The sequence below is a fragment of the Toxotes jaculatrix genome, chromosome 5, assembly GCF_017976425.1.
Source record: "Toxotes jaculatrix isolate fToxJac2 chromosome 5, fToxJac2.pri, whole genome shotgun sequence".
Lineage (NCBI taxonomy): Eukaryota > Metazoa > Chordata > Actinopteri > Toxotidae > Toxotes > Toxotes jaculatrix.
In genome coordinates, this window is record NC_054398.1 from 2301547 (window position 1) to 2314285 (window position 12739).

Below are 12739 nucleotides of genomic sequence, written 5' to 3' on the forward strand. Positions count from 1 at the left end.
CACTAGTGGTGGAAAAAACTCCACAGGGTCAGATAGAGAGATACAGCGAGGCAGCTAGTTTACACGTGACAGCATTCAGTACTTTCTCTGGTTCAAGTGAACAATCTATTGTAGGTCTCTTAGCTGCTGTTAGCAGCCGCTAATTACTAGCTAGCCATTATTAGCCAGTAATGGCTCCCTTCTCCCCGAATGAGGCACAAGATGGAACGTGATTCTCTGCAAACAGTAAAATAAGCATTTTGATCATGATAAACTTCACTGTGAGTGTTTAGTAAAACTGCAGCCTCAGCAGAAATGGTGGTGAGTTCAGTGTGTTAGTTAATATTGACTCCGTGGATCAAACAGAGGTTCAGCTGGTGCAACAAGATGATGTCTCTCTACGTTTGAGTTATAAAGTCCTGGCAGTGGGTTTGTTTGGATTTGGATCCCTAATTGTATGTTTAATATTTAGAAGTGTTTGCTTACACTCAGTTTTCCACACGTGAACACATGAATATACAGTATTTGTTCACAATTTATACGATTAGTTTGTGTTTTTGTGTCGAATTACTTTTCCATTCTAGCAAGAACATGGGCTTTTACTATTTAAAGACTACACTGCTCTGGTAATTTCTGGTCAGGCCTCAGGTTCAACACTGCAGATGTCTTTGATGTGATGTGAGCTGAGGACAGACAGCAGCAGCTGTAACTCACACAGAACAAATGGGGTCAAGGGATGCCAAAACTGTGCTGACTGGAAAGCCAGGTCAGAGGTCACGGAGGCGGCAGCAGCACATCCAACAACTCAAAGAGTGTCACTTAAGGTGACGTCTATTTCTGAACAGGCTGAGTCCAGACAGCTTGGACAATAATAACAACTGACAGTCGAGTAAGGCGCTTGTGCTCCAACGTGCAAAGATTTGGTCAGTGAACACATTCAGTGAGATGGTGGAAGTCGTGCGTCCAGGTTCATGTTCTCAGTGAAGGAGATGCTGCAGATACAGTCACTAAGTTACTCTCATGATTTTTATGGGAAATCCTCCCACAGATCATCCTCTATTTCATGCACAGATGATCAGTCTGGGCAATGCATGCTGGGATAATTTTGCGGTTTACTTTATAATCTACCTACATTTCCTCCACTTGAGTTTCTACACTGTCCATACGCCATTTTTAATTACCCTCCAGTACAACATATATCAGCTGCCACTGTCAGCAGGACAACATCCTTTGTGTGCCTTCTTAATTTTTCTAATCTGATAGTTAAGGTTTGGTTAGGGGAAGCTTAAGGTTAGGGGGCTCTCACTGTCATGATAAAAAAATAAGTCCTTGGTTAAAGTTGGGGAACGATCGCGGTCATGGCTAAAAGACACGTTGACTGTTTTTCTATTTACATTGAAGCACTAAGATTCACCACTAAATCACAGCACAGTCTGACAGCCCAAAACTGATTCTGTACAGTGTAACACAGACTGCGACTAAGATTTTATTAGAGCTATGTCGAACAGTGTAATACGCATTGAAACTCATGAGCTCATGTCACTGTGAGTGTGTAGGGGACTTTACTCAAAACGCCTTGTCTTGTGGTTGCATTGCATTCTGGTATATACCGAGGCTGGAAGCAGAAGAGAAAGGATTTCTCCCCCACGTGACTGCTGCAAAGCGTCCCCGTGCTCTCTCGGGGACTGACTTCCCACTTAAGATTTATATAACTGAAAGATTTTCTACCCTCCACAGCTGCTGCAGGTATCAGGGCAAATGTTTGTGTTGCTTAAATTTGGCCGGAGAGATGAACAATACACCACCGAATTACATAATAATCCGAAAACGCAGACGGTGCGATCTGCATTTTTACATTTTAGTGTCCTCCAAAATGTGCATCATGATTCCTCAAGTAAAAATTCTGCAGTTAATTTATCAAGTGTGTGTTTGTAGCATGATGAATTAAGAAAAAGTGAAATCCCTCAGCAAGCAGCAGATAACCAGTAAACATTTCAAATGAGGAATGTCCAATAAAATAAAAGTCAAAAAAATATATCAAATCCCTCTAAATCCACATTAAAAGAAAAAAAAAAAACTTAGGTTAATAAAACCCACAGTGTTAAAAATGTGTTTAGATGAACGTTTGTTCTGTGAACTCATACAGCAGGGCCTTGAGTATAAACCCCTGAACAGAAATTCACAATCCGCGACATCTAGCGATTATAATACTTGAGTGTTCATAAATTTCCTAAATCCAGACCTACGACAAATAGAAAGTACCAGTGTGCAAAAGTGGAGCGGTATGGAGCGAACGCGGGGTCGCGAGCTGGCGTCCGGACGTCAGACTCTGATTCTGAACATGCCCTGGCTCAGCTGCAGGCGGAACAGCCGACAGTTGGCGATGCGCAGGGCAGCACAGGCTGTTTTGGAGAGGTCGCTGGATAACATGGGCTTGGTGCGATGCCACGTCCCCGTGCTGCGGCGAAACTCCCGGATGTAGTCAAAGTTTGTACCTGTGCACACAGGAAACACCAACCATGCACATTCAAATACTGCTGCTGATGTAACTCCATCAAAGCTCTGTTGTTTTGCCTGGTTTTCTTTTACTGACCTGTGTCAAGGTCTCCCACTACGTAGATGTTGGCTCCAATGGGCACAGCACCGTAGACGAAGGACGAGCTGGTCTGGATACACAAGCTCTGGTCATCGAGGAACATCCACCTACACCCGTCATACCAAAACAAATACAGGTATCAAAGACAATTACTGAAAAACAAAACACATTTCTCTCAAAAATTGCAATAAAAAACTGCATTAAAGGGGAAATACGGAAGTATTTTAGTTTAAAACATTCAAAAATGAACTAAGATCATCAACATAAAGTGCAGAGATAACGGTTTTGACATTATGTCAAAGACATCTGTGTACATCGGTGTTGCAAAGATATCTATTGTGAGTATGCTAACTGAGTAACTGAGTATATAACAGGCTATAAACCTGTGTTGCAGCCATCTGTTGTTTGGAGTATGAATTTGACAGTTAGCGAATTCGTACACATCGCCCCTTAAAGAAAAATAAAAACTTTCAGAGGCAGTAATTCCATACCGACCTCCTCATCTCATCGTGGTAGAACTCAGATTTGCAGGTCGTCATTTGCCTTTGCTCCGGGTTGTCGGGCTCTTGGCTTCTAACTCCACCAAACACGTAGAGCTCCTGGCCAACGCCACACGCCACAGATCCAAACCTGACAACAGGGAATTTTCGGAGACAGTAACGTCGCTTAGCCATGTCGATATATAACAGACTAAACATATACAAAACGTGAACAAACTGAGTGAATTCGTTTACTGAAAAACTAACTTAGAAAACTGTTCGTGGATGAAATAACCAGACCGGTGTGTCTGCTACTGACTGATCCAGAAAATCAAGATACTTTCTTTACAACATTACTCACACTGACCTAATACAACCACAGATATTAAAGCAACACCACAGTTTAAATGGTATAGTAAAATATCTGATGTGTATGTGTATTGTCACACTGTATGTACTGCCACGTTGCCCACCCCTCACATGAAAGGTATGAAACCATTAGTCAGGACATGTCTAAACTTAAAGACCGTCTGCCTGAATGTGTCTTCACACCTTAAGATCACAGGTTGTCCTGTGACTAAAACATGCACATATTGTGAGTCATCAACCTCCGTAATAGCAACTTCATCATTCTGCAAAATTTTGGCGTGTCAGTATGACTGTGGTGTTATTAGAGGGAACTCAAACCGAAACCAAAACCGACACTTCCGGAAGGGTAGCAATGACCATGGAGCGTTTCCAGTCATGCAATACAAATATGTTCCAAGTTAAGGATTGCTGATTAAAGTTTAATGCTGGTATTATACAGCAGATGTGTGTAACATGACAAAAACATTTTCAATGGTAAGACGAAGAAGAAGAAAAAGAAGATAACAAGAGAATGACACGAGAAACAGAAATGCTGACGTGTACGCACGGGTGACAAATTAAAGGAAAAACCTGAAAAATTTGTGGAGAAACAGGATGACAACGTCCCCGCCCGTAAACCCCCAGAGGGCTCGCCGAGTGCTGTGACGAGTATGAAACTGACGTGAATCATGTGCTGTGGCCTTCACGGTCAGCAGATCCCAACCCAGCTGAACACAAATGGGAGATTTTGGACCAACACGTTAGACGTTCAGTTCTCTCCACCGCCATCAGAATCGGTGCAGAGTCACACACTGAAGCCGCTCTGGCGGGATGTGGTGGCCCGTCACCTGACTCAGACGGTTTAAGTTGCTTTTTCTTTTAATTTGTCACCCGTCTGCACGTCAGCCGATCGAGTCACAGTTCCTCTTTCTTTAATCCTGCTCAGATCACGACGGCTCACGCAACCGGTGGTTGTATTTACCTTCTCTCCTTCAGAGGGCAGAGGCCAGTCCACTGCTGGGTTTTTGGGTCAAAGCATTCAACAGAGTCAAACAGTTTACCGTAGGAGCCCCCACCTATTGCATAGATTTTCTTATTCATGGAGGCATAGCAGCCGACCTGAGGGAGGAAACAGACACGCAGAATGTGGACAGAGAAACGAATCACTTGGTCTTAGTTCTGTCTAATTTAAGGACAAGCCTGAGCAGGGGTTGTCACGGCCCTGGGCCCATACTGTAAGATCATTACAGACAGATTGGTAAGCGAGTGTTAGGCAACAACCATAAAAGGAGAGAAAAGCTCATTTTAAGCTGGTGATCTAATGCATTTTTCTGGTCTTCGTGTGGGTTTAGAGGATGAGTTTAGTTTAGCAGTGAAACAATTACTTGAGCGACAGCGACACCAAAACCTTATGGATACATTTCATTTTAAAGACAACAATTTTCACTACAACGCTGAATTTCCCTGTACCACAGATTTCATGTTAATTTCATGATTTCATGTACCAATAAAATTATAAGACGACCTCTGCTGAGCAAAGATGTCACCGAGCCCGAGCGTGTAGCTTGACTTCTAGCAATCTAGCTAACAGCTGTCCAGGTGTCTCACTCTGGACGGAGTCAGGTCAGCAGTAAACAGTGGACATTCAGTACCAGCTACAGTTTGTTTACTAGCAGCTGAATACGGTAAAGCAGAGGTTGAAGTGAGCTACACCTTCACCCAACCAGACTGGAGGCTGAGGCAGGTTGTTCCCGATGCAGCAGGCTGATACACCAGTGTTTGTTAAACTCATGTCGCTCTGTACAGTAAAACATACTCAGATCTGGCGACAGTTTAGAAAAAAAGCAAAATGTACTTTGAATATTTAGGGTTAAATTCAGTACTGTATCGTGACATTAATAGGTCCCACTCATCTTAGGTGGTACATGTGCTACTATCCTGTGAATGTGACAGAAATGTATGTTGTCACCTTGCGGATCATGGTCATACTGGTCTGCATCTTCCAGGTGTTGAAGTGAGGGTCAAACACTTCAACAGTGATCAGCTCCGTTTCGTCGTTCTCTCCTCCGAGAACGTAGATCAGACCGTCCAGCTCCACCACACCAAAGTTCTGACGAGCCTGCGCACAGTGGACACAGGATGTTTTTAACTGCTAACTGAATTAATTCTCAATAAGAAGGAGACAGATAAGAAGAAGACGACTGAAAGACATTTCTCCAGAGACTAAATCTCTAGGTGGTTTAGCCATGCCGGTGGGTTTTCACTGCAGGTCCTGGAACTTAAGAATGATCCAGTCTGACTTCATGTGGAGGAAACATCTTCCTCGAGACGTGCCCCTCTGTCTGCTCCCCCTCACACTCCCAGGGGCCTCTCTCTCACGACTCTCTCCCTATTCAAGAAATGTGATACTTGATTCAACATTAAGGATTTGGAAATGAAATTTTGGCCTTCAGCCCCCCCCCGTTCTACCTCCAAGAGCAGTAAATCTGTCATTCCACCCTTCTTTTATCGATGGAACATTTTCCTCTTGACATGTTTATGGCATAAAAACACTTAGAGGCTTATAAATCAATAACATATTTTCATCTTTCCAACACTGCGTTCCAATCCAGTCTTATGCACCCAAATCCCATCTCCTATCTGTACTATTAAAATGCTATGGGAGGTTGATTTACTTTTCGAAACAGCGGATGAGGTCTGGGACGAGTGCTTGCATCAGGTTCACGCCATCATTCAACTAAGGTCAGGTTGTAAAGGATTATAAGAACATCGACCTGTCTGTGACATGTGCTGTAGGTATTCTGATGTCCTTCTGTTTGTGGTTGGATGCATCTGAATCAGTTTCATAAAGTATCTCAGTTTCTATCAAACCATCTGCATCTTGTTTTGTTTAGTTAAAAATAAACAGATCCCCTTTAAACCTTTGTTAAGCTACATCAAATTAGTTTTATATTAAGAGGGTCGTCTGATAGTTTGTGGAAGTGACAGAGACCATTCACTGATAAATGATCTCTTCCCACCAGGCAGACACATTTTCAGGCCTTTACTGTGTACTCCATGTGCATATATGTTGGGGGGTATTTGTATGTGAACACACACAGCATATGTGGACGTGTACACGCATATATTTATTTTCACGGAGGCCATGTAAGTGAGTCACATGTCTCAAGTCACATTTCTCACTGGTGACCAGTTTCTTTTCTTTTATTGTCATGTCTTTTTTCTTGCTTTGCTTTTATGAATTCACGTGATTGTAATGCTACCGGTTTATTTACATTACTTTAGTCTGATATTCTTATCTATCTAAATACCAACTTTATGAATAACATTGGAAGCACAGTGGTTTGCTCTGTCACCTCACGGTTTTGGGTTCAAACATGCTGGCAGGCTGGCAGATAAGGATTACTGGCAACTCTGAATGGACGTCTGTCTCTGTGTGTCAGCCCTGTGATTCACTGTCGACCTATCCAGGGTGTACGCCGCCTCTTGCCCAATATGAACTGGAACTGCTCTCAGCCCCCACGCAATGATTTTAAAAAACATAAGCCGGTGTAACTGATGGATGAATGATATGTTGATATGTCTGATTGGTCGACATATAATGTGAATCACACCCCTTCTCTCTGTAAAGCAGGTGTGAGCAGGTGAGCTGGTTTCAGATCTTCCTGTACTGGCAACTGGGGCTGAAACTGAACTTGCATCGCAGCGCTGCTGACACCACCTAGTGGTCGTAATGTTAAAAAGAAGTAAAGTCATATAGCGTATACTATAACATGGCTGCAACAGTGTGTTTCCTGCTTCAACAGTGGAAATCATTACTTATCAAAGCTTTTCAGTGTTTGTTTGATAGAAAGACTGAATGGGATTTAACTTTAGAGTAAAATGTAGGAAAATGGTGATAAGTTCAACAGCAAGAGTTCATTACACAGATCAGTGTCCTCAGGAGAAGTGTGTACCTGAAGCATCGGAGGTATGGGACTCCAGGTGTTGGAGTCGGGGTCATATTTCTCTCCACTGTCCAGGACAACGTTGCGTTCGTCTGTCCCGCCCATCACAAACAGAAAACCCTCTAACAAGACAGGAAACACAATATCATTACTGACTCACATATTTTCTGGACCCGCCGTTTGCTGTTCTGTTGGAAAGGGATTCTCGTAAGTTCTACCTAATTCATGACACGAGTTACGTGAATTCCCTGGCTTAAACCCAGCACTGACCGGCAGCAACCACCCCGTGGCCGAGGCGGGCGACGCTCATTGGCTGCAGCTCGATCCAGGCCTGTCTGTTGGTGTCGTACAGTGGACACATGCAGCGCGTCGCAGCGGTCGGCTTCCTGGTTCTGTACAGGATGAAAACCAGCAGACCAGACAGGATGTGAGTTGACTGTGTGAACTCAGCACTAATTTAACCTCTTGGCCGTGAACACTTTTCACTCTAAAATACCCTTATTTTCAGCCACTGAGGGCCTTAGCTGTCTTTGACGTCATTCACATATCACAGAAAATTACACAGAAACTATGGTTCAAGTTGGCTGTTAAACACTTGTGTGTTCTGATGGTTCTGCATTTAAACTGCTGATACCTGATGTCCTCAATTTACATATTTTCATGCCATAAAATATCTGTAAATCTAATATACTTAATGTTTTCCCCAAAACATTCCAGTGGAGTCAGCTGGAAGAGTTTGTTGGAGGTAGCGGGCATCAAAGCTCTCCACTGAAGCTCAAAGATTCTGATCATAGTGACGCTAGAGAAACATAAACTGTAGAATAAAAGAAATATAAACGACAGAAACAAAGACAGCGGACTCACTTGCGGTCCTCTCCTCCAGCAATGACAACACACTCAGAGTAACCTCTGGGTTTGAAGGCGGCGAGCAAAGCCTCACCCTGCAGCTGACCATCCCCCAGCACCGGCTGACAGTACTCTCTGATCACCTCCCTCATCAGTGGCTCCCCCATGGCCTGATGGGATACCATGCAACACACTCAGAAGTTAGCGACTGAGTTAGCCAAGAAGAGTTTTTGCCTCAAAAACAGCAAATACAATGTCAAACTGTGTGGCCATTCACGTCATTGCACAGGTTTTGTTATTACACTACTGATGGTACTATAAAGTTTAAATGTTTACAGGGTCTCTACCTGCTCTCTCAGGTAGTTCACGTCCAGGCCCTGCAGCCACACAGCAGACATCACTTCTTTCATGTGCACCTACAAACACAGATGGAATTAGACTCACAGTTTGTGGTTTTATGGAACAAACAAAAGGTTAAAGCACTTAGAGAAGAATTAATTCACTTTTTTGACTACGTGTGAGCATGAGAACAAGTTATAAACACACCACTGATACTTCAGCACCTTATAAAGTCAATTTAGTGAAGTTGCCCGTTTCCACAACCACTGCCAGCGACACCTTTCATATCACTCACAGTCAATCCATTATTAGTATAAAAATATTGATTAGTGTAGCTGTAACAATCTAATGAATTAACAGAAACTTAGATTATTAAGACGATTAATGATGAACATTTATTAATGAATGTTAACATGTTTCTATATGACACCCATTCTTTAAAAAACGGTTTCTTCTGTGTTTTTTCCATAGTTCCACGTAAACCTTAGTTTCCTTTTGTTTCATCCAAACTTCACTAATTAGATTCCACATTAATTACTGCCAGACTTTCATTATCATTGTGTAGTGGAGCAGTTTAATGGGCAGACGGATCTGAGAACTCTGCACCGAGTTACCTCACACTGATAAAGTACCTTTGACAAAAATAAATACAGACCTGATGATTGTCATACTGCGCACAACTGAACGGAAACTGCTGGATCCCCATTTGTACTAAATGGGTTCAAACATGAGGGCCAACTGCTGACTTCTGCTGCTATGTCACTGATATTGTAAGCTAGAAATCATGTATATTTAAAAATGTACTATCACATAAAAAGATGATAAAACCTACTAATAATATAAACCTTTTAGTTTACAATATTCTAGCTACCAATTAGTTGCCTGGGTTACTAAGACAGAGTGAATCACGATCCTGATCTACCCTTTATTAACTTTTCTTCTATGATGTCATGCAATGTCTTGCCTTGTTTATTAAAAGCTCATAGCTCATACACTTCTATCTCAGCTGGAACAATGTGATTAGACTCCTCTGTACTCCAGCTCTAATCAGAATGTCTGCTGGAGGTGCAGTGGAGCTGCTCTGGCAAATCACTTCCACATTTCCTGGAACTGTCCCTCTGTGGCTCCAGTTAGGAGAAATGTACACAGAGTCCTGGATGCAGTTTTTTTTTTTTTTTAAGAAAAATTACTTTTAATTTTAAAATAATTGGTGATGATCTAGAACAGCTTGACTGTTCAAAGTGGATTAAATACCTGGTAAGAGTGCTCTGTCAGTGGCATGCAAAAAAGGCTTTGACTAGAAAATATATATACATATAAACATAACAGCCGCCTGGTCAGCTCAGGTGGTAGAGCACGAGACTCAATATCTCGGGGTTGTGGGTTTGAGCCCCACTCTGAGCAGCACCACCTCCCATGGGCTCACCACCTGTGGGAGGTGCTGTAGGACTTCGGTGCATTGTGGACTGGGCGGCAGTTGCCCCTCCGACCTGAGCCTGGCCCCAGATAAGTGGCAATAAATACATAATACACATTTCACTCAGTAAAACTAATATTATGTTTCTGATCAGCTGCTGGTTGCAAATGTTACCTGTCTACATTTTTTAACCTCTCTTATCTCGTCTCTTCAGTGAACCTGAGGTGAGCGTCACCCACCCTGCGATCCTCTGGGTCATGCCCGAACCATCGCACCACAGCCTCCAGCACGTGCTTTTCATTGCCAATATTCAGCTTTTCCATGGCGAGCACCTCACAGAGCCGGTCCGGGGGCAGCTCCCTGAATTCCTCAGTGAGCGCCACATCACAGAAATGCGTCTGCAGGAACTCGGTGGCGACATAATGCACATGGTACAGGCGGTAGAGCAGAGAGAAGAGCCGGATGCCGATGCAGTTCTCTGCAGTGATGCAGCTCTCTAAGAACTGACAGCACAGGGATTTGAGGTCGGTCATGAGGAGCAGGTCAGACGCCTGCACCGTGTCCTGGATGGTCTCTTCACTCAAAGTGATCTGTGTGTGTAGAGGACACACACAAACACACACACATACACACAGGTACTGAGACAAAGGGAAGGGGGGGGGGGGTAATACAGGCCAAACAGAGATCTCTAAGCACGTTTCTTTTTGCTTTTTAAAGCCTTCACTCTCACTTCACCGCTGAAGATGTAGTCCAGGATCTGTTTCATGACGGCCATGGTAACCCCCTGCAGCTCGATTCTGTATGTGGACCCATCTTCCTTTGGAGGATTGTAGTTCAGCTTGGTCCTGACGGGAAATAATAAACTAAATATGAGAGCACGACTATAAAAAAAACTGGAAAGCTACAGCTGTTTTTTATCATTCTCAGTTGTTAACATTGCCACTGTGAAAGTGGACACACCCATGTCACCGAAACACCAGCCAAAGAAAACAAATGCAAGATTATATCAGGGCTGTGGCAGACTCTGTGGTGAAAGACCAGGGCACATGTTCACTGACCTGATATATGGGCTGGCAGCAGCAAGGATGTTTTTCTGGACCGGCAGCTCCTCTCCATCGACCACCAGCAGCGCATCGTGGAAACTTTGCTCCTGCCAGAAGGTGCGAAGGACCCTGAGTAGTTTCTGTGAATGTTGTGGGTCAGAGACCTTGGAACCAGGCTCACTCGATCCGGAATCGGGCATGTCTCCTTATGACAGCCCGAGTAACGCTGCTCACTCACTGTTTACAGAGGACATCAAGACCAGCTTCTTTAATAACGTCTCCATTGTCTCCATTTGTCTTACACAGCTCATTATCAAACTCGGGAATCACCATAAAACACATTTAGGACTTTAAACAGATTAACAGGAGACAGTCTTCGATCTGTTTACACTAAAGAAAAAAACAAAACAAAATAGAAAAATGGCTTTAACAATGCTACTTGTCTAGCTAGCTAGCTAGTCATCTATGACAACGACAGATTGTATATTTTACGGTTTGGCAGTATTCAGAGATAACTGCTCTGAGTTGGGCTAAGACTGGGTCAGGTTAAGCATAACAAGACACGACTGGTTAGGGTTAGGGTTAACGTTAGAGACCAATGTGGACAGGGAAACGGGCTCCACCAGTATCTCCTCCCGAGTCTTGGAAAATAACGCGAGCTGCATCACAGTTGGCGACCTGTGTTAATAAAACGATACCGAAACACCACAGCGCTCAGTGAATCACCTGAAAGATGAATACTGTGGGGAAAACGAGAGGACTCATGAGATGAATCGGTCTCTTTTAACTGACAGGTTTCTGTGTTTGGTTTGGTGAAGCGGCAGGTGAAGGGTGTGTGTGTGTGAAAGCTAGGCTAGGCTAACAGCAAAACAACCGACATGACTAATTATGACTGTATCATATCATTACAGTTCAGCGTTGGAAGAGGTAGCTAATGCTAGTCTAACACGGCTGGGCAAATTACTGGCAAACGAGGAAAGCTACAAACACAACAACGTCGGCGCGACCATTGCGCCGCATGTTTACATGTTGGTTCAAAGTTGTTATGTCATGTTTTTCCTGTTAACAGTTCAAGTGTACTCTTTCAGGTGCCTTACCTTAACACTACGAAATGCGCTTTTGTTTCTTATGAGCACGCGGCGTACCTAACTAACAACATTTAGCACAACATCATGCACCCGAGGCGAGAATGTTGCAAGTGGACGTGAAGACACGTTTTTGCTGCATTCAAGGAAAATAGAAATGTAGTAAATAAAAAAAATCCTGATTTAACGTATGATTATGTAGGCTACATATCCAAATATAGATGAACAAAAAACACATTATGTTAATATAAAACACAATTTAGTGATCAAAGCTCTCATATTAACCAAGATAACTGGTTAGTGCAATAACTTTAAACAAGTTTCACGTATTTCACTATCAGAGTCGTTCACTGTAGGAAATTCAGCTGGCACGTGAACGCAGCATCAGCTGGGCGGAAAGCGGCGTTGATAAACAACGTTCCAATACTTTTAGAGCAACCTGTGTACCTACAGAATTGAGGAGAAATTACTTGTGAAACAGAAATTACTTGAGTTACACGAGCGACATAATTATCCCTGGTTTTGAAATATAAAATAAATTAATATCCTTCACGTTTTCTTTGTCTTTACATTTGGCAATGGATTTGAGAAGTGAGAATGAAAAATAAGCGGAACGAGGCCGCAAAAACACACGGTGAGCAAAAAGCTATGAACAGTTCT

The 12739-nt window shown here is 43.1% G+C and overlaps 1 protein-coding gene across 1 annotated transcript; it reads right to left on the reverse strand.

The window, feature by feature from the left end:
- Positions 1–1708: 1708 nt before the first annotated feature.
- On the reverse strand, positions 1709–12215 carry gan (gigaxonin). The gene is made up of 13 exons (XM_041038478.1): positions 12092–12215; positions 11010–11231; positions 10682–10796; positions 10191–10541; positions 8543–8611; positions 8214–8365; positions 7620–7741; positions 7359–7471; positions 5372–5521; positions 4385–4521; positions 3071–3205; positions 2573–2682; positions 1709–2474 (listed from the first exon to the last, which is right to left on the reverse strand). Exons 2-13 carry the CDS (start codon positions 11192–11194, stop codon positions 2302–2304), a joined length of 1812 nt encoding a protein of 603 aa, XP_040894412.1. The 5' UTR covers positions 11195–11231; positions 12092–12215; the 3' UTR covers positions 1709–2301.
- Between the last annotated feature and the right edge of the window lie 524 nt (positions 12216–12739).

Excerpts from the sequence above, each read along its gene's own strand:
- gan (XM_041038478.1), bottom strand. The coding sequence starts at position 11,194 with ATGCCCGATTCCGGATCGAGTGAGCCTGGTTCCAAGGTCTCTGACCCA. Across the intron at positions 8,612-10,190 it reads ATGACCCAGAGGATCGCAGG|GTGCACATGAAAGAAGTGAT; the intron begins GTGGGTGACGCT and ends CTGTGTTTGTAG. Across the intron at positions 4,522-5,371 it reads GTATGACCATGATCCGCAAG|GTCGGCTGCTATGCCTCCAT; the intron begins GTGACAACATAC and ends TTCCTCCCTCAG.